Source organism: Aquarana catesbeiana, linkage group LG07, assembly GCF_042186555.1.
Source record: "Aquarana catesbeiana isolate 2022-GZ linkage group LG07, ASM4218655v1, whole genome shotgun sequence".
Taxonomy (NCBI): Eukaryota; Metazoa; Chordata; class Amphibia; order Anura; family Ranidae; genus Aquarana; species Aquarana catesbeiana.
The window spans coordinates 88,513,047-88,535,498 of record NC_133330.1 but is presented as its reverse complement, the minus strand read 5'-3'; the positions used below and the strand labels follow the sequence as shown (position 1 = coordinate 88,535,498).

The window sequence follows — 22,452 nt, the reverse complement described above, 5'->3', positions numbered from 1 at the left end:
ATTTTATCTAACCTGCTGAAGAGCGTTACCCAGAAGGAGCTGGTCAAGAGGATAGCTACCCGGAGGAAGAACCTGTAAGAAACCTTCCTTGCCGAGGAGTCACAGAGAAGCTAGGTAGAAGTTTACCCCTTGGATATTGCGAGAAAGATCCTTTGCCAACAGATCAAGGAATCTTTGAGTGTTACTAGAAGGTCAAGGGCCATATTGATTGAAGAGGGAGAGGTCCACTGAAATTTACATTGAAGACCTGACTGCTCTTACAGGGTCATAGATCTGCCTTGTTGCACTTGCAGGGCCAGCAATTCTGTAATTGCTAAAAGGCTGCTCTTAAAGCAGTAGTAAATCGCAGCCTTTAAAAAAAAAAAAAAAAAACCTGCAAGGCAAAGTTATCATGTGCTAGTATGCATCGCATGATTGGACGAGCCACAATAACGTCACTTCTGCGCATGCGCACTGGAGCCACTATTCACGGCACAGGGCTCTGAAGGAATAGCACGGGTATGTTTTTTTTCTCTCGGTAATCCTGTGAATAACACACTTCCTGTCACTGTTGGCCAACGTATATAACACGAAACACCAATAATTTAGCTCTCAGGCCACACTCAGCTTAATTCTTACATGTTTAAAGTACAGCACTACCTTTCTGTACACTATGGGGTCATTTATCGCGGTCCACTCTCTGTTATACTATGCAGGGCTACTGCATACCACAGCCAACTCATTCATGAAATATGAGCTGCACTATGCTCCCCTCAGTATCTTACAGAGCTCTCTTTACCTAAAATAGTAGATAGAACTCTGTAACTAGAGGAGGGCTAGTTATGTCACATTGATGCGTCACATGCTCTCATTCTTGAATTTTCTTTTTCTTAAACAGCTGCTAATTAATTACTATTGGGCTCTGGCAGCTTTAGTGCCGGTTCACACAGGGGCGGCACGACTTGCAGGTCGCCTCAGCGAGGCGACCTGCAAACGACTTCTGAGGCGACTTGCAAAACGACTTCTGTATAGAAGTCTATGCAAGTCGCCCCAAGTCGCCCCCAAAGTAGTACAGGAACCTTTTTCTAAGTCGGAGCGACTTGCGTCGCTCCTATTAGAACGGTTCCGTAGCACAGAACGGGAGGCGACTTGTCAGGCGACTAGGTCGCCTGACAAGTCGCCCCTACGTGAACCGAGCCTTAGACTCCTGAATGTGGCAGAGTGCAAAGCACATTTGCTTAATAAATTTGCAGAGTTTATTTTTACTTGTGGCTTCTTTCAAACAGGTGCTGGCACCTATCCACTGTTCAAGCTTCCTTTGTTTTTGTGCCTAAATCTGCCTCAAGCTATATGCCTCAAGCTATATGCAGGCAGCCAACAGAAGCAGCTCCATGGTCACACCTACATGTCAAAATCTGACAGCCATGCAGGAGCGGCTGCATGACCCCCAACTCTGACAGTGTGCATCCGGGGTCATGCAGTGACTGAGTCTGCATCCACCTCTATAGGCTGCGTGCATGCAGCCTGGGGTGAATGAAGGTGCAAAAACAAAGGCAGCGTGCATGCAGGATGGGTACCAGTACCTGTCTGAACGAAAACTTAAGGAACAGCCATATCACTGCTTTTTAAATGGGCAAAATGAGGCTGATTTACTAAATAAATTGACAATCTTCATTCAAAAATTGTGTGAATATTCATTTCAATTATCCAATTGTGGGAAAATAAAACTTCTCTTCATCAGTCTGTAGATGCTTTCCACGCGATTGGCTAAATTAAGTAAATTCAAGTGAAGATTCTCAACTTTAGTAAATCAGCGTCCCTAAGTCTAGGGAAATTAAATCATGTCAGTCACATTGTAAGTGTTGCTTAAATCAGTCTACGTTATTACCATCTACTTTATCCTATAATTTCTGTTTCAATATTGTAAAACTTAGCTGCATATACAAAACATATCTTTCTGTTTGCAGAACTGTGATCTTCCCCCAATATTAAATGGACATGGCTCCTTCACTGTTCTTGTCCCAAGTAACAAGGCTGTGGATTCTTTAAGAGATGGAAGATTGATATATCTTTTGACTCGGGTAGGAGTTCATTTCTAAAATGTTATTATGTTTAGTGCTATATAACAAATTTAGAAGACGATTTGGATGGAGTAGTGAGGAAATAGAAGCACAAGGTTTATATTGCTGACCATAAGGAGATTTGCTCTGATTGATCATGTCACTAGCAATGAAAGTGAGGTTAAATCCAAACTTTTCAGCTATCGCCAAAACAAGAAAATATGGGAAATCTTCAATGAAGACATTTGTTTCCATGACAAGGGGATTTCCATCACTTTTAGATATACTTAGAATTTTCACAATTATGTGTTCCTCTTTTGCATAGACCATAGCAAGATGCACAAGATGTCGGTTCAGATGTATACCTACTTACATTATTGGGAAAAATTGTAAAAATATATTTTCCCCTTATTTCCATGCAACTGGTCCCACAAAGGTGCTCCATCCATCAGTCACACTTTGACTTCATCACGTACAATGCAGGACCAGCAGTCCTGCATTGTATGTGAGGACAGAAAAGCACTGTCCAGATCTGACAAAAATAGGTGATCACCGGCTGCTTGGAAAGCAAGGGATAAGTTAAGTAAAGCTGAGACAAAAAAACAAGCAATTAACCTTTGGAATGTGTGGGGCCCACTTTTATGGAAGTTTAGAACTTTCCCTTGAGTTCAGCTTTAATGTATAGTATGGTATATCAGTATGGAGCTGCCATAGAGTAAGAAAACCGCTTTAGAGCTCTACAGACCCAGAGGACAAGCATGGATAGAATACAGTGTTCCTAGGATAAGTATAAAATTATACTCTAGTCTTACAGAGAAGCTTGACTGCTGTTAAGACTTCTGCTTGACCATAAAAAAAAATCAATATATTTTCTAAGATTTCTTAATGGCCTTCCATTAATTGGAAACTGACTGCACTGGCACCTTTATGATTATAATGAACACCTCCTGAGCTCATTGTTTAGCCTTAACAGAATACATTTGATCATGGCGTGGAGCACACCACTTGTGTTTATATACCCTTATAAAATATACTATGAGAGTGACAACTTTAAATGGTAAAGATGATTTTAATTTTTAGTAGGTGATGCAGAGTTAAATGACCTGATAATTTATTTCATTTTGGGGGGATTTCATAATTAAGACATCTGTACTTATATTCCTGGGTTTACACCCTTGTTGTGGTCATTATGGGGACTTTCCACTCATCCAGTTTTATTTTTTTTCTTTGCCTTATGGAGAATGGAGGAGATAAAACTAGGAGAAGAAAAAACCAAATGCTTAAATCTTTCAGGTGGAGAGAGAATTATGGCAGGGAGGTGCCACTGTCGGAATATCCATAACTTATAAGAGGCCAGGGACTAACGCCAACCAGACTCCACCTATATCTAAAATATAATTTAGGATAAACTGGACAATTTATGTCACCAGCAGTTCATAGATCGCAGATGAAATGGATGTTAAAAATGTGTTCAGTTCTAATGTATTTGTACTTGTAAATAATATTGTTGCTATTTCAGGCTAAAAACAAACTGTTGGAATTGGTTAAGTATCACATCTCTTCTGTAGCCTCCGTAAGTATATTGTATTAGAATATCATTCATTTTATGGACGTATGTCTTATAAAAGATTTAAAAAAAAAACGCTTATACAGACATGCATATTACATTAAAGTGGTTGTAAAGACGAAAGTTTTTTTTTTTTTCTTTTAACCTTCATGCATTTTATTAATGAAGGTAAAAAATCTTCTGTGTGCAACAGCGCCCCCAGCCCCCCCCCCCCCCCCTTAAACTTACCTGAGCCTCATCTTGATCCAGCGATGTGCATGTGAGCCTTGCCTCTCCTGGTTCTCTCCCTCCTCATATCCATTGGCTCCCACTACTGGCAATCGAGTGGAGAGAGGGGACGGGGCCAAGCCACGCTCCATGTGTTAATGGAATGGAGTTAAATGTGTATATATGTTTTATTTTGTGGTTAAATACAGTATTACCATTTTTTGCAGTTTCCTTCCTTTAGAATGTAGCCACACCCTGAGTAGAAAAGCCCTCTCTACAGCATGCTGGCAGGGTATATGCTTTTCTGCTCAGGCTGTGATTTCTTTCTAAAAAAAAAAAGCTGCTTGTGTTGCCTTCAGGCAGTCCAATACTTTTGACCTGCACCCCAACACCAAAATCAAATCTGACCTTTTATTCAAAAGCATCACACTGTAGCACACAGTAATACATTGCGGCTCAGTTCACACTAGTGAGACTCCAAAGTTGCCACTTTCATGTGACTTTACACTCTTTAGCACTCAAGTCACAACAAAGTTGCATCAAAGTAGTGCAGGAACTTTTATAAGGTCGCTGTGACGTTAAGGTGAATAGGTAGGAACGGGCGCCATTGAAATCAATGGGCTGCAACGTGTCCAAAGTTGCATGACAAGTTGCACTAGTGTGAGCAGAGCCTGCGAGTGCATTGGTGTACCGTTTAAAATGAACAGCAATATAAAATGCGCCAACGTTCTATCTGTTATTGTGCATTGTGGTAACACAAGCAATACTGCAATGCAGTAGTTTGAATCCAGCCTAATGGAAAGGTCCACTGATTCTTGGATAAAACTGTACAGACATAAGCTAACATATGAAAAATATTTCTTTTGTTATTGTTCATAGGCACAGATTTCTGTTATTCTGTTACAATTGGGTTATATGCATTCGCTTAGAGGAAAATTTGACATTGGCAAACAAAAAGCCATTGGCTAGCCAGGTGTAACCTTTCCCACTCCCAGGATACTTCAGCATTTTTTCTTCAATCAATACATCTACATGCAGATTGGATAATCCTCGGCAACACCTTGGAGGCTATACCCAGACCCCACTGGACAGAAGATTTCCTAGAATGCATCACTCTAACCCAAGTGGCGCTTTCCAAACCTTTGGGTAATGAGTTAGTTAGCCAAGTCCAGATTCATGGCACAGCTTCTGGTGTGATCCAGCCTCTGACCACTCCTAAAGAATACATCATCTGAGCTGAGCAGTGGATGCTAATACACTGTTTGGTAACAGTTAATGCTACCATTACTTCCCTATTCTTTTGATTCCTGCAGAAATGGATAACATGCTGAGAAACTATATGCTGCATCATTAGCTTGAGTATTGGATGGGCACACTCTTCGCTCTGTTCCCTATACTGAATGCAGCGGTCGTAATTGCAGTTCTGTGCCTTCTTATCCAGAATCTTTGTCTGAAATTTCTACAGCTATAGCAGCCTCTATGCCATCTGGAGCAAGATGTACTGTCTGAAGATAGATCTCACAAGCCCTTATTTGGCAGTGTTTGTTCCTGAGGAGCCTTATGGCCCGTACAAACGATCCGAAAATCAGATGACAGATCTGGTTTTTTTTTTCATGCTGGTCACATATTTAGCAAAAATGGAGAGGTTACTAAAGTTACGAAAATTCTCATACGGCAGAATTAAAAAATCGGAAAGTGATGTCTTGTGTTGTAGTGTATTTTCGGATGACAACTGTACTGGATAAACGAAAATCGTATGATCTGGTATCATACGAGAAAAATGTTCGTGTTTGTCCCATCGGATAATATCGGATGAAGTGTCCTGATTGGCTCTCGAAAGCTCTGTACTAACGATTCGATTATTGTACGATCGCTTTGAAAGCGTTATTTTTCATCCGATTTTCAGATTGTGTATATGGGCCATTAGTCAGCTGAAATAGTTCCAAGGCTAAAAAGGCAATCAGCTCTTATCGATGCTGTGAAAGTCACATTTAAAATGGAACAACCTGTAGCTTCTCCTAGTGGTGTTACCAGGCTGGGATCCCTGAAAGGGCTTAAGACTATAAAGAACTTTCTTGGTATAATCCTTACTTCAGCCTCTTTTATATGAAGACTGGAGCACTCCTGACAAATTATTTACTCCTCCTAAGATTAGAGAGGGGGATGGAGCTTACTAATTATCATCCACTACTTATAAAATTACAGGGTCAATTTGGTTCAGTGGTTGAATTAGGCCTAATGTGGGTAAGAAAAATGCTTTAACTGACTGCGAGGGAATGGTAAATTGTTCATTGTTATTCTGGTTTGCTTCTTTTAGGTCACTTTGGATAGATTAATTATAATGCCACATATTCTGACTACCTCAAATGAGATTATAAAGATAAATGTGACTCGGGAGGTAAGTAAACTAGTGTCTTATTTTACTACGTCCTTTTTTTGTCCTTAGTACACTGTCGTTTTTTACTTTCCTGGAATATGAAACATTGATGTTCTACGGTTTCAATATAGAATCTGGAAACTGTGATTGTACCTAGTTCTGTGAACTTGATGTACTTTGTACAAAAAGCACTTTTCAAGCATATAGCGGAGACTTACAGCATTGGTTATGAAATTTTGATGTATTTTTTTCACTTGGATTTTATAAAAGCATCAACATTGCACAATTCAAAAATGCATAATGAATGCTGTATTTGGTACATACTTTTAAAGCATCTCATTTAAGACCGTGAACAGGATATTTCCAGGAGACAAATATTATAATATAAGAAACCAAATTAGGCTTCATGTACACCCTGCTTACATTTACTGCGACCACAGGAAAATGCAAAACGCGGCAAAAATTGCGTCATGAGTTTGCCGCGGTTTTCACCACGGCTGTCGGTCAAAATGTTCCTATCCTGAACGCGATTCTTCTGTATTCAGGAGAGGGAGATTGAAACTCTCCTAACCGCAGCAGCTCCTAAACTCTGCTGAAAGTCTATGTATACATGGACACATAGGCTTTTATGGAGTTGAGTTTAGGATCTTTGCCAAAAAAACGCCAAAAGCTCCTAAACTCAAGATTAAGAGCTGCTAGTGTACATGTAGCCTTAAAATAACATTCATTTTAGTGAATTGTGCCTATTTAATTTTATACAGAGCATATATATTTGTCATGTTAGGTGACATAAGGCCAGGAGAATGTAATATGAATGTAATATGATTGTTTCATGTAGCTGACACTTCACCCTTTGCTCTTCTGTGCTGTGGCTCAGGTATATCATTAATGTAAACTTATCTTTTTCATCTTTTCTTAGGGGAGAATTCTATTTGGAGACTCAGGAATCCCTCTCAGCCATAGCGACATAATTGCTTCTAATGGTGTCATCCATGTTCTTGATGGCATTTTATTACCCTCTGGCTTTTTGCCAATTCTGCCAGCTAAATGCAATGAGACACTGGAAGACGTAATACAGGTAATTAAGGCATTCAAATTGTCATTACACAGGTTTATCCAAAAAAGACAATTTGTAGTGTAGTGATAATTTAGATTAACCTTTCCTACTGCATACTGATTTGCTTTACAGTAGACACATGGGGTTATGTGCTAGGACTTGAGATGGTGAACAAGGACATAGCCCCTTATTAAGACACATCCAAAAAAAGTGCCAGTTCCTAAAACCTGGTACACACTAATCTTTTTTTTTTTTCGTTCAACCCAGCGTGTTGAACGAAACAAACCTGACTGTTGTACTAACAGTCCGACATTAGTACAGCGATCTCCCACCGCTGAGCTGTTGTGTTCTGACAGCGGGACGCCCCCCGCCAGAACACTCCGGTCAGCGCTTTCAGGCATTGGCCTTTGGGTCTGGTATGGATTTTAAGAGGAACCCAACACCAAAAATCCTTAATAAGACCTTATCCGAGAATGCAGTCTGGCAGGTCAGGAAAGGAGGGGGGTGGACGAGCAAGCTCCCCCCCCGCACCATACCAGGCCACATGCCCGCAACATGGGGGGTGGTTTGAGGCCCCAAAGCAACTTGTCCCCATGTTGATGGGGACAAGGGCCTCTTCCCGACAACCCTGGGCTGTGGTTGTGGGGGTCTGTGGGTAGGGGGCTTATTGGAATCTGGAAGCCCCCTTTAACAAGGGGCCCCCACAATGTACCTCTACTCATTCACCAAAAAAAGTGTCAACATTTTTTTTTTTGACAATTCCTTGTTAAAAAAAATAGAAAACAATATCCCCCGATGTAGATCCATCGTCACTCATGACGCCTGTCGTACCGACGGACCTAGAAAAAGAAAAAACACTCCGCCTGTGACAAAGGCTAACTGTCGAATGCCTGCTCCGCTGTTTGACCGTTTTTAAATAGGTAAGGGGCAGGACCACGTGCTGACGTCACCTGGTGGCACCGTCCCCCTTATGATGTCACCGACCAAACATCCCGCTGAGTGCCCCGCAAATTTGGGTGTTTGCTGAACAGGCGATGTTCGTGCTGAACTTTTGCTCGTCTCAAACTTGTTCGCCCAACTCTACTAAGTAATATGAGGATAAACTGAAACAATCTACTGTATTTAGTTTGTATCCGTTGTGCAGTCCCTTACAGTACACAATTGGTGGTAAATCTAATGGAGGTTTTGCTCTTGTTAGGAATGCATGTTAAATATGAATCACACAAGTGCTTTATTTTTAGGTTCATATATAGTTTGATGTATAATAAGTTGAAAATCTGCAGAATAATATGTTGTTTGTTTCCAGGGTTCATGTTCCAGCTGTGATTCCATTGCTCCATGTCCAGAGGGTACCACAGACTTGGTAACTGAAAAAATAATTCTTGTTTATGTCTACTTTCTTAAAGGGTTAGCTCACCTTAACATTTGACAAAAAAAAAAAAAAAAAAACCGTCCAGCTTAGCATTCTGTGAGAGTGAAAATGAGCAGACTGCTAATGCGTGGGAAGGGAACGAAGCCCAGTGCTGGTTCTCAAGTTCCAGGGCTGTGCATCCAGTGCTTGGTATGTCCTGCCATTAGCAGAAGGGGGGGGGGGGGGGGGCAGTGTTATAAACATCAAACAAAGTAAGCATTATTTTACAAATCGGGGACCAACATAAGACTGCAGTGCATTGGGTGGTTTTAGGCAAAAGTAATAAAGGTGAACAAACTCTTTGAATGTGCATTAATGCACATTTCATCATCAAATCAGGTGAAAGCAAAAAATGATTTTTTTTTTCCCTTGCATGTTATTGGGTGTTCTCTGCAAAGTTATGCTTCATTTCATTTATTAAGCTCTGGAGCAACTGTACTTGCAGTGTGCAACCACATTTACAAAGTGCAGTCAATTTGCCTTTAGTAAACCAACCCCATAGACTTTGAAACTGTAAGAAGGGGCAGTAAAGCCCACCAGTGGGTAGCGCTGCAAACCAGGTGGTTTTGTAGTGAGAAAATATGGTCACTCCCATGTTTATATATAATTACAAATGATGCAATGCAACAGGAATGATAAAACATTAAGGCCTCTTTCACACTTGTGCGACTTTTCCTGCGACTTTGGACATCAGAGTCGCATGACAAGTTGTTCCCCATGATTCCCAATGATAACCATTCATATCTGTGCAACTTCAAAGTAGTCCCTGTACTACTTTGGTCCGACTTTGATACACAGGCCTTCCCTGAAATCCCTGAAATCGCGGCCTCGAAATCGCAGCAGTGTGAAAGGGGCCTAAAGTGCAGTGTACAGATTATGGACAATAAAATATTTACACACTCTTATAAGAGCTTTAAAACACACCATCTTCAAATTCTCTAGTTGCATGTAATGCAAAGTAATTTATTCTCAAACATCAAAACTAATACTCTAAAGTCGGGTTTCCATTGGTTTCTAATAGCTTAGAAACACCTGACGTGTGTTTACATTTTAGAGGGTTTCCAAGATGTTCCTTCCATAGAAAATAAAAAGGGGAATGAGAGTTTTGATTTCAGTTATCCATCTCCATTATGAACTTTGTGGATAAATTTATCTATAATGTCTATAGCTACTGAGGTGAATGAGGGCTTGTTTAAAAGTGATTTTGCTACCTTTTCAGACCATATAAACACTTTAGTGTGTATAGCCTGGACAGAGGATAAGTGATGATTACATACATCATGCTAATCTGTTTTGCATGTGTATCTTAAAAAAAAATTTGAAAAGCTCCACCTGTAAGGGGGTGAGTAATGAAGTGCAGCAATAGTCTGTATAAGTAGCAGCCTTATTCTCACATACTCAAGTTTTTTTATATTTTGCTATCTTACAGAGCTCCATACTATCCAACACTTTCAGGTGTAGGGAATAGGATGTTCCCGCTGGTTGCTCTGGTTCTTTTGCTGCCCCCATGTCACTACTGAGCCCCTCAGTGACAAGGTGTCAATGGGCGTATGCACAGTAGTCAGGTATGAGGACAGGCTATTAGACCCACCAGATGTATCAGATAGTATTAGCTTCAGGAGCTGCATAAGAATGCAAAATGTTAGCACATCAGCCACCAGACTGAGAAGTGTAAGCTTCTTCTTTCACAAGCTATTGCTGCTCAACCTTCTCTCAACCCTTGACAGCGTTACTTAAAGCGGGGGTTCACCCACACCGCCAAAAAAAAAAAATATTAAAAGCCAGCAGCTACAAATACTGCAGCTGCTGACTTTTAATACATGGCCACTTACCTGTCCCAGGGTCCAGCGATGTCGGCAGGGGACGCCGAGAACCAGCTCGGTACTCGGCAGCTGCCGCCGCCATCCTAGGTGAGGGAATCAGGAAGTGAAGCGTTGCAGCATCACTTCCCGGTTCCCTACTGCGCATGCGCGAGTCGCGCTGCACGTCCCAAATGGTCCCCGCTCTCTCCTGGGAGCTGTGTGTTCCCAGGAGACAGCGCGGTGGGGACGAGGGTCTATGCCGGAAGTGGGTGCAAATACCTGTCTTAGACAGGTATCTGCACCCCCCTCCCCCCCTGAAAGGTGCCAAATGTGACACCGGAGGGGGGGAGGGTTCCGAAAAGCGGAAGTTCCATTTTTGTGTGGAACTCCGCTTTAAGCAGGGTCTTAATATCAGTTAACAGCCACATGTGATGCTACAAAGGCAGCCAAACAAAACTATAGATTTTCTTTCACTATTATGTTTTATGACCTTTCCAAATATGTAGTGAACTTGAATCAATTCACTAACATCTTGTTTTTCTTGTGTAAAAATGACAAAGCAGATAGAAATATGTTAGAGAATTGTGGTTCTTCCCATAAAAAACCAGATGGCACCTCTTACGCAACTTTTTTTCTGGTGTAAGTCTTAAAATAAATATGCGGTCATCTGATACCAAGCTCACAGGGCGGGTAAAAATCCCTTTTATGTGACTTGGGTAGTTCCAGCTATGGGGGTGGTGGCACTGTTAAAGCTGTTACTTCATAACCCATCATGTTTGATTTATGTATTTAGTAGTTAATATCGAGCTGTATTTTGTATTACTATATTTGTTGAATCTAGGACTCACAATTTATAAGGTATTGTTGCTTGCTTTGTCTTTTCACTGTTATGAATACCACAAACTGTTTTAACTGTTATTTCATTATATCCATAATAGTATACATAAACTATGGGAGTAAACATACACTATAAAACAGCGCTAATGTTGAGCAAAACTATATAAGAAATCATGCGGCCAACTACGCATAAAAAACATCAAACAGAGAAGTAGAGAGTCCGTGAAGTGGTCAGAGGAATGTCCATAAGTGACAATACAGCCGTATCCCAGTGTGCGCCTTCCACCGGTCAGTGAAATTTCACCATGTGTTAACACTCTCCCCCTAGGGGGTCAGACTCACCAGATCTGCAAATCATAAAAGCCTCCAAGAGCAAAAAGATCTCCTCAACACCTCTCTCTCAATACCACTCCGGGGGGTTTTCAGGGGGGTCACAACTCCACACAGATGAGTAGAAAGAAAAAAAGTGTGCACATAGCGTAATTCTGTTTATTGAAGTCAAAACCCACAATCTTCATAAAAACCCTTCAATCTATATACGTACATATAAAACAGTCAATCAAGCAAAATAAAAGAGGCTGCGTGTCACCATTCAAAAGATCAGCCGGCTCGGTGCCCAGGGGAACAGATCACTTCCTGGTTGTAGATCGGGCTGTGGTGGAACGCAAACCTCACTTCCGGCATCGTGTAGGCCACGCCCTGACGCGTTTCGTCATATCCTGACTTCGACAGAGGGCGCCCTCTGTCGAAGTCAGGATATGACGAAACGCGTCAGAGCGTGGCCTACACGACGCCGGAAGTGAGGTTTGCGTTCCACCACAGCCCGATCTACAACCAGGAAGTGATCTGTTCCCCTGGGCACCGAGCCGGCTGATCTTTTGAATGGTGACACGCAGCCTCTTTTATTTTGCTTGATTGACTGTTTTATATGTACGTATATAGATTGAAGGGTTTTTATGAAGATTGTGGGTTTTGACTTCAATAAACAGAATTACGCTATGTGCACACTTTTTTTCTTTCTACTCATCTGTGTGGAGTTGTGACCCCCCCTGAAAACCCCCCGGAGTGGTATTGAGAGAGAGGTGTTGAGGAGATCTTTTTGCTCTTGGAGGCTTTTATGATTTGCAGATCTGGTGAGTCTGACCCCCTAGGGGGAGAGTGTTAACACATGGTGAAATTTCACTGACCGGTGGAAGGCGCACACTGGGATACGGCTGTATTGTCACTTATGGACATTCCTCTGACCACTTCACGGACTCTCTACTTCTCTGTTTGATGTTTTTTATGCGTAGTTGGCCGCATGATTTCTTATATAGCTTTGCTCAACATTAGCGCTGTTTTATAGTGTATGTTTACTCCCATAGTTTATGTATACTATTATGGATATTTTCATTTTATAATTTTAAAACGGCTGCTGTCTTTTTAAGTACTCAGTTTAGATACTGTAAGTCTTTTTATTCTTTATATTTTCCAGTTTGTAGTTCTATCTCTGTTTAAAACATTAACTTATCCATTTGGCGCTGAGTGGTGTGCTGCAGGCCTGAGCAAACCTATCCCTATATGTTATTTCATTATGTTTTTATCTGATCCTCCTTGTAGTAAGAGTGTTTTTATTATTATTGGTCAGACGATACGTTAGGAGGCTAAAACCAGCTATCACCAAGTGCCAAATATTGCCAGCTGAGATGCCCAGCAATATGTACAGTGACAGTCCAGTGCTTTACATTCTTGAACATTCTACCCTTCTATGCCCTCAGCTTTTGAACTGGCTATAGACAAGGTATCTGTTCACCCAGAATGACAAGCAGAACGATGTATGCCCACCCCCCGATTCATTGCTTTACTTCAGTACCTGCTTTAATCTGGTTTCTGATCTGATGATGGATTCTAGTGTCACAATGAAATACGTTTCTGTTTCTGCATAAAAAGGAACAAAGTTGTAACATCTCCGTGTGCAATAGTAAGAGCTTCCATTAGTCAGAAATGCTTGCTATCATCCTGCAGAGAACCATTACATTGTTATTCAATCATCTCAAGTGATATTGAATTGGGTACAGAGCTTGCAAAGATGTGAATCTTAAAGGAAACCAGTCAACAGAGAAGTACTGAGACAACCATTGCTGACCTCTCCTTCTTTGCTAGTGGCTGACTTTTGCTTCAAAACTTTGAATCGCTGACACTGAGCTGGTATACAAATGACAACTTACGAGCTTTGGACAACTTTTCTATGCTGCAAGCTTATTTCAGGTTAATGATGTAGAAAATTCTGAAGCCGCTGGGTCGGTCTAAAAGCCGGGCAACTAACATTTATAGTAAGGGGGTCAGCAATGCCAGTCCTCTCATGACAGGTTCTCTTTAAGAAGGACACACATCAATAAAATGCATTTTTAAGCTTCTCCATGATAAAGAGAAAATGCACATAAAGCTTTCAAGTGTGACCAGTTGAACACCAATGATTATAGAGATTGTTTCTGTAAGTTTCCTGAGCTTAACATTTTTATTTTTTTTTTGCCTTAATATGCAGGGTATAATTAGCAGGGAATGCAGCTTTACTGATAATGGTACTAGTAGAATTGGGTGTTCCAGAAACTGCAGTCGCACAGTTGTTGTAAGTACCAAAAACAAGAATATGCGATCATTATTTTTCTTTAATGTTTTTTTTTTTTGAAGGGCTTTTTGCAGTTTAATTAGGCAGTCATGAATGAGAGATGTAGGGGTTAAGCAACAATTATATGAACTTTTTCACAGATTTGTCACAGGTTATATGTAGCCCTGTTGAACTAGCAAACAGTTTTCTGTGCCTGGAAATTGGAATTTTTCAATATTGAAAATGCTATGTTAGACACTTTGATAAATTTGTGTTAAGCATTGAAGTTAAACTCCAAACAGCTGAATACACCTTCAAAATACATACTATATACGGGTTTACCAGACAAAGGATTTGTATTTCCATCTATCCAGTGCTGCCACACAACACAGCCAACCTGGTGATCTGACTATAAAGCAATTGAAGTATATGTAAACCCTCACCTTGTAAAACTATCCATTCAGTTTAAAATATAAATAAAAGGCAAAACATTTGTATACATTTAAAAAACATTATAAATAACCTTTTTTCCTTTCTTATAAGTGATCACCTATTCTCTGTTCTCAGATAATAGTTGGGGGAGGAGAAGCAACAGTACACTGATCTTCCCAATGAAAGACTCTGTGTGTGTGTGTGTGTGTGTGTGTGTGTGTGTGTGTGTGTGTGTGTGTGGTGACTGATCATAGCCAGAGAACTGACCACGATGTGTTCTCCTGCTTAGTGGGGTCAGTTTTTAATAGGAAAGGATTGGGACTGGCAGGAACAGCAGGGATTTCACACAAAGGAAGCAATACAAAGAGAACAGGATACTTTTTTCATACAAGTACATGGTACAGCAGGCGCATATCAGGAATATGAAATTTTGGGGTTAAATATTCTTTAAGGCTAGGGCGTCACTCACCTACGATTACATTTTTTAAATCTGAATTAGACATGTGCATGATGAAAAAAAATGTTTTGTTTCATTTAGATTCGTTAATCTAGTTATTTCGTTTAGTAAATTCAGTTGATTCATTCAGTTTGTGATTCGTATTTGGAATTCATGTTATGTATTTTATCAAATTTTCTTAGAATTTACCGATTTAAAAAAAAAAAAAAATATATATATATATATATATATATATATATATATATATATATATTATATATTTTGAAATGTTCGAATCGATAAATTTTGTATCGGTCAAATCAAAAATTTTTGATTTTTTTCGATTCTAATGCAGCAGCCAAAATGTTTACATTTAAAAATTCCTTTGTGATTACAATGACAATTTATATCACCTTTGGCCTAACTAAAACAGCATTACTTCGAAATGAAACTCTAAACACACAATCTTTGAGTTCAGAAATATGTTTACAGTTCAAATTTGAATGGAATTCGATGTAAAATTTGATTTGAAATTTGGACTAATTTTGTTCAGAGCACTCCTCTCCTACATGTCAAATCATCATTTTTCTTTTCTAGAAAATTACTCAGGACCCCCAAACATTATTATATTTTTTTAGCAGAGACCCTGGGGAATAAAATGTTGTTGCACACGATATTTGCGCAGCAATTTTTCAAACACGACTTTTTTTGGGAAAAAAAAAAGCATTTCATGAATAAATAAAAACCAAAACACTAAAGTTAGCCCGTTTTTTTAGATTTTTTTTTTTGTATAATGTGAAAGATGATGTTACGCCAAGTAAATAGTATTTACAAGGTGTAACATCATCTTTCACATTATACAAACACATAAAAAAAAAAAAAAAACGGGCTAACTTTAGTGTTTTGTTTTTTATTTATTCATGAAATGTTTTTTTTCCCCAAAAAAGTCATGTTTGAAAAATTGCTTTGCAAATACCGTGTGACATAAAAAGTTGCAACAACCACCATTTTATTCCCCAGGGTCTCTGCTAAAAATATATATATAATGTTTGGGGGTCCTAAGTAATTTTCTAGAAAAGAAAAATGATGATGAATGATGATAACATGTCATGCTTTAAAATTGCACACGCTCATAGAATGGCGCCAAACTTCAGTACTAAAATCTCTATAGGCTACGCTTTAACATTCTTTGCAGGTTACCAGTTTAGAGTTACAGAGGAGGTCTAGTGCTCTTATTCAAACATTTGTGGCGATACCTCACTTGTGTGGTTTGAATGTCGTTTATATATGTGGGCGCAACCTACATATGCATTCGCTTCTGTGTGCGAGCACGCGGGGAAGGGGGCCTTTTAAAAATATATATATATGTTCTTTATTGTTTATTTTATTCTAAAAAAAAATATTTTTATACTTTCCCTTAAATTTTTTACTTCTTGATCACTTTTATTCCTATTACAAGGAATGTAAACATCCCTTGTAATAGGAATAGGGCATGACAGGTCCTCTTTATGGAGACATCTGGGGTCTAATAGACACCTCATCTCTCCTATAGGCTGGAAAGCCTGAGATGAAAAAAAAAATCTATCTCAGGCTTTCCAGGCGAAAACACGGCAAAAAACAGTTTTACAAAGATGTGCAGGACACAAAGCTACAGATAAACAGGTACAACATATGTAGGAGGATTTGTTTCACCTAGTGTGTCACCTGAGCCCAGTTACTTCGCTCTGTTTAGGTAAGAGTTTACGACCATTTTACAACTGGCGGGGCTGGATGTGACGTTCTAACGTCATGCCCGGCCTTCGAGAGTCAAAGAGTTGACTAGGGACCATCTGGTCCTCGGTCAGCTCTATGGTAAACTTCTGCCGCTAGCGGGTTCATTCTCCGGCTCGTTGGACGTCCCCTCCCGCCGCCTGTAAAAACAATCAAGCGGCGAAACAGCCGCTATGATTGTTTTTACTGTGCAGGGAATTGTCGGCAGAAAATAATGATATCTGGAGGATGCCTGCAGCTGCAGGCATCATTCAGATATCGCCACTTCAAGCGCGAGACGTCATATGACATGAACCCGGATAAAGTGGTTATACTGTAATTCTGGTATTTGGATATATCCAAATAACTCAAAATTTGTTCGATTATTTATTCGGAACGAATTAAACTGCAGGTGTAATCTGAATGGCACTCTGACTGATATTGTAAATGACAATGCAGATCATATATACAGTGCACTATGGCACTCCAAGGTGCGAATTTGCCCTAATGCTGGCCATTCAGCTGGCCATAGTAGAAGTTTGTTCGAAAATGTTTCATTTGTCTAATAGTGGGGCTCAAATCCAACATTCATTTCCCGATGGCAGGATAAAAAATGTTTCCCAAATGAAAACCACATTCACTATTAGAAATTTGTTTGAGAAAGTTCATTCACTTCAAAATCGAATGTTCATTCATGTCATTGGATATACTGATAGAACTTTCATAGGAATGTTCTTTCAAATGTTTATGGAGACCCTTCCACTTGATACACATTTTGAAATATTTCAGCAATTGCACTGACACGGGGTATTTTTCATATATACAGAACCAAAGTAGGTAGCACTCTACCAAAAAATTGCTATTAATCTAGTGAATATATTTATTGGAGTATTTGTTTTCATTCATAACAAAGCTGCATTTAGCTTAAAGTGGTTGTAAACCTCAGACCTTAAATGTGAACCAAGCATATATTTCTTTAGTGTTTACTTGCCTCTCTGTAAAACATGAGCATTAATCTCTTCTGACAAGTTTTCCTGACACCAAGCGAAAGGAAGGGTGACAGGGGAGGGATCTCCAGCACACAGCCTGTGATTAACAGCCTCAGCTCTGTTCCTGTGTGTTGTGTGAGGGAAGTGTGACCCCTTTCCTCCAATCAGCTCTCGTAGCTCTCGTAACTCTTGTACAGTGTGTAACTGCAGCTCCCTGCCCCCTGCTTTGTGAGTCTGTGAAAAACCTTTCATCTGATTTTTACAAAGATGTGCAGGACACAAGGCTGCAGATAAACAGGTACAACATATGTAGGAGGATTTGTTTCACCTAATGTGTCACCTGAGCCCAGTTACTTCGCTGGGTATAGGTAAGAGTTTACAACCACTTTAGGTTTATCTTTTTAGAAAAAATGAAAAGGTGAACTAACAGACTACACCCTCTCCACCCCCTAGTCCCCAATGTACTAATATTTGTGAGTGATGAGCAGTCAGTGCCTACACAACCGGTGTATCGGTTCTCGCTCTTCTCCCGCTTCTTTCTGTAAGGCTTCCAGGATAGATCACAGAAATTCAGAGTGGTTATGGGCCTGCACTGACCAATCAGAATTGCTCTGATCCATCCCCAAAGCTCTACAGAAAGAAGGGGAAGACAATAGGGGATTGTAGACCCCCAAACCGCTATACTGGCTTTATGGACACTGACAGCTCATCACTCACAGAGGTAAGTACAGCAGGGACAGGGGGGAGGGGGTTGGAAGGGTGTAGGGTGTTAGTTCACTTTTGGTTAAACTTTTCTGAAAAGGTAAACTAACCCTTTAACAATTTATAGCCACTGGCTTGCTGAAAATAAAATATTTTTTATTTTTAGGTATATGGATGTTGCCAGGGTTTCTATGGTCCAGACTGTAAACCATGTCCTGCGGGATTCTCTAACCCATGCTATGGACGGGGTCATGTAAGTGTGGAGATGTTGTTTTTTGTTTTTTCACATTGGCACAGCAGAGTTAAACAAAATTAGTAACGTAAAAAAGCAAACGTTTTATTTCTTAAAAATAACAATCATGTTATATTTACCAATATATTTATTGCACAGAGCAGCCCCAATCCTCCTTTTCTTGGTTCCTCTACTGATGCTCCTGGCCCCACCCCCCCTGCTGAGTGCCCCCTTAGCAAGCCGTTTGCTATGGAGTCACTTGCATGTGCTTGCTCCCGAGCCGACTCTATGTTCATAGGACACACAGTGCGTGGCTCGGCCTTGCCCCCCATTCCCTCCTCACTGGCTGTGATTGACAATAGCAGGAGCCATTGGCTTCCACTGCTGTGCCTAAGTCAATGAGGAGAGAGAGCCAAGAGAGCTTCTGCTCTTGTGCACATCACTGGAACAAGACTAGGAGCAGGTAAATATTTAGGCAGGGCTAAGGGGAAGCTGCTTGTAGAAGTTTTTTTTTACCTTAATGTCTAAAATACATTAAGGTAAAAAGCCATCTGCCTTTGGATCCACTTTAATATCATAAATTGTTACAGGAGCACTCCTAAAGTAGGGGAAAGCGCCTATGGTCAAAGAGTTAGGTTACCGAATATAAAGTACCATCATCCCAAAAATCTACTAACAAAAGGAGGCAGGAAGTGGGGAGAGCCGCAGTTCGCTGCTTCTGTCGGCAATTGTCCCCACCCCCCACACACAGGAAAAAAAAAGAACACAAGGGACTATTACGGTACTAAAGATAGTTAGATATTAGTACAAAGGAATGGAGGGAAATAGTAGGATAAAAACTGTATTTTTAATAGAAAGCCATTTTTAAAAAAAGATATATATATCTAAATATTACAATAATAATCACATATACAGTTGTGATACAGGACAGAGTAATGTATACAACCACATAAATTGCATCCAGTGATAACAGAGATTGCAAAAGTGACTTGGATTCTCGACCGGTTTCGCGGTATTCACCGCTTCCTCAGGAGAGTAAAGTCTATAATGTAGCATAGGAGACAGGTAATGAATATACAACAATTCACAGATGCATAGAATTTTTTAGTGTGGTAATTACAGCGCAATCATTAGATAATACAATAAACAATAAAGTACAAGTAGAATATAAAAAGGACAGGCTCACCCGTTCAAATATTCTCTGTGGGCATATGGGGCCCCAAACAATTCCCCCTGCGACGAACACAGGGGTAACAAAACAGCCTCTGGTGGATAAAATGTTTAAATAAATGATTTTAGTGTGGATCACTAAGCCACAAAACAGGTAGAGCGTGATAGAGTAGAGGGGTACCCATGCGGTAACTTTAAATTTAAACACCCAGTGTGCAAAGGAAAGAATTAAAAGGTGGTTTGGAAAAGAAGGGAGGGGAAGGGGGGGGAAAGAAAGGAAAAAGGAGGGGGAAGGGGGAAGGGAAGGGGGGAGGAAGGGGAAGAGAGGGACGGGGAGGAAGGGAAACAAAGGGAGGGGAGGGAGGGGGGAAAGAAAAAAGAAAAGAGAAAAAAAAGAGAAAAAAAGGGGGGGAGGAAGGGGGGGGGGGAGGGAGGGGGGAAAAAGGGGGGGAAGGGAGGGGGGAGGGGGGAAAAAAGGGGGAAAGGGGGGGGGGAGAGGAAAAGGGGGGGGGAAAGGGGGGGGGAAAGGGAGAAAAGGGGAAAAGGGGGGGAAAAAGGGGGGAGGGGGAGAGAGGGGGGGGTAGAGTAATGGATAGGACCTATGATATAGATCCAGGTGACAAGACGTCAGACTGAAAAGAAAATGAAGGATGGCACACAGGTAATGCGGGTCATCACTTACCCCTACAGCATTGATCGACGAGAGAGGTAAAATGGAGTAAGAGGAAAACATACGGTAATGTGGATCGTGGCATTCAATGGATACAAACGATCCGGGCGCTCATCGGTTAATGGTTAAGGCTCCACAGGGCTGAGGTCAATGGTATAAACAAGAGCAAACAATACCACAGCGGCTGTAATGGAGTAGGGAAATTTTTTGTATTCCACAATAGTAACGAGGGAGGGGAGGGGGGAAAAAAAAAAAAAAAAAAAAATAGTTATCCACAAAACAGAGGGGGACAACAGCGGTGACTCAATTAAAATAAAGAGTACCATAACATAGGTAATGAAGGTAGGTAACCAATACCAGAAGATGTCAGGGTAACAGATTACATGTAGTCCGCAGTGAGCAGAGAATATTAGAATATCAGCAAAACAGCACACACAACATATGCAGCGCCACTGTGTATAAGGGCGGTAATAACCAAGCCCAGCATGGAAGAGAGGGGAGGGGTAAAGGAGGGGGAGAGACCAACCAGCGGGGAAGGAGGCAGGAGGAGAAGCATGGAGAGGGTGAAACTTACCCCAAATACTGCTCCTCATGGAGCGCGGCGTCAGAGGGCTATAGGCTCATACAGCGGCCGTGTCCGGCCGCTATAAGAGCACCCCAACCCGGAAGTCAGGGACGGCCTGGAGGAGGCGGTCCCTGACGTCACCGGGTCTGCCCGCCCGCACTGCGCAGGTGCACAATGGGTGCTACTGCGCAAGCGCGCGCTCCCGTCAAAGGGAATCTAGTTCCCAAACGAGGAGACGCAAGCAGTCAAAGGGCTGCCAGGGCGTGCATATGTCCGTCGCAGTGGAGAAGGAACGGGGCAGTCTGCCAACAGAGTCTGATAACGGGGGATGGGAGCCTGACCTTGCACAGCAACAAAGTGAAACAACATAATACAACGTAATACAAAAACTTAAAGAAAACTTAAAGAAATTGTCTAAACAAGCATTGTATAGAATTATGTGAGGGTGTCAGCCACCACATAGCTTTGGGGATGAGTCTTGGGCAAACATGGTCAATTAATTGATACTCGGCCCTGGGAGTGCCGGGGTAAGGAGGTGGGAGGGAAAGGGGGGGGAAAAAAAAAAAAAAAAGGGAAAAGAAGGGGGGGGGGGGAAGGGGGTTGACCATAAATTCATAAGAAGGCCCTATAGGACACCGACTCGTTTAGGCCTGGCGGGGTGGTGGCGTTGAGTTGCTCGATCCAGAGAGACTCTTTCTGCAATATCGAGCGATCCCAATCGCCACCTCTAGGACTAGGTTTCACCACCTCTAATACCAGAAATTTGGCCACGGAATTATCGAATCTATGATAAAGTCTGATGTGTCGGCCAATAGTAGTCAGTTTGCCGTTTTCTGAGTCATAGAGGTGGTCACCGATTCTCTGCCTAAGTTCCCTAATAGTTTTGCCCACATAGAAGGCTTTGCATACACATTTCATAAGATAGACAACCCCCTTTGTAGCACAGTTCGCGAAAGCCCGTGGAACCAGAATTTCTCCGTTAGGTAGGGTCACTGTTCTGCTTTGGTGGACCCAAGGGCACCGGGGACATTCCCCGCATTGAAATGTGCCCCTGGGGCCACCACACCCAGGTTTAGTAGGATCGTAATGGCTGGTAGTTAATTGATCACGTAGTGATCGAGCTCTGCGGAAGACCACTTCCGGTGTGTGTCTGATGTATTTGGTTAGAATATGGTGTTGAGCCAAAAGATGCCAGTGTTTGGCTAAGATATTCCGCAACACATAGTGGTGTGCAGAATAGGTGGTAATAAATCTTACAGTTTCTGTAGGGGGAGATGCTTTCCTATCTTTGAAGAGAAGGGAGGTTCGTGAACGTGACAAAGATTTGTTATAAGCTTTACGTAGGGAGGTGGAAGAGTAACCTCGTCGCAAGAGGCGGTCACGTAATGCTTTAGCCTGGCGTTTGAAGTCGCTATCATGTGTGCAATTCCTGCATAGTCGTAAGTATTGGGCATAAGGTATGCTCAGTATCAAGGAATTAGGGTGGGCACTTGTGGCAAATAATAGGGTATTCCCCGCCGTGGGTTTTCTATACAGGTCCGTTCCTAGGGTACCATCAGGTTGTTTGATGATTAGTACGTCTAAGAAGGGGATTTGTTGTGTCTCAATTTTGAAGGTAAATTT

General features: G+C 41.3%; 1 protein-coding gene across 2 annotated transcripts in view; it reads left to right on the top strand.

Annotated features, from left to right (window-relative positions):
* The window catches only part of STAB1 (stabilin 1), a 508,133-nt gene that overhangs the window by 140,981 nt on the left and 344,700 nt on the right, over nucleotides 1-22,452 (top strand). For both annotated transcript variants that reach the window (XM_073592448.1, XM_073592449.1), the window contains 7 exons: nucleotides 1,947-2,060; nucleotides 3,559-3,612; nucleotides 6,131-6,211; nucleotides 7,110-7,268; nucleotides 8,554-8,610; nucleotides 13,822-13,905; nucleotides 18,359-18,445. In XM_073592448.1, coding sequence (XP_073448549.1) covers nucleotides 1,947-2,060; nucleotides 3,559-3,612; nucleotides 6,131-6,211; nucleotides 7,110-7,268; nucleotides 8,554-8,610; nucleotides 13,822-13,905; nucleotides 18,359-18,445 — 636 coding nt within the window. The remainder of the gene's footprint in view (nucleotides 1-1,946; nucleotides 2,061-3,558; nucleotides 3,613-6,130; nucleotides 6,212-7,109; nucleotides 7,269-8,553; nucleotides 8,611-13,821; nucleotides 13,906-18,358; nucleotides 18,446-22,452) is intronic.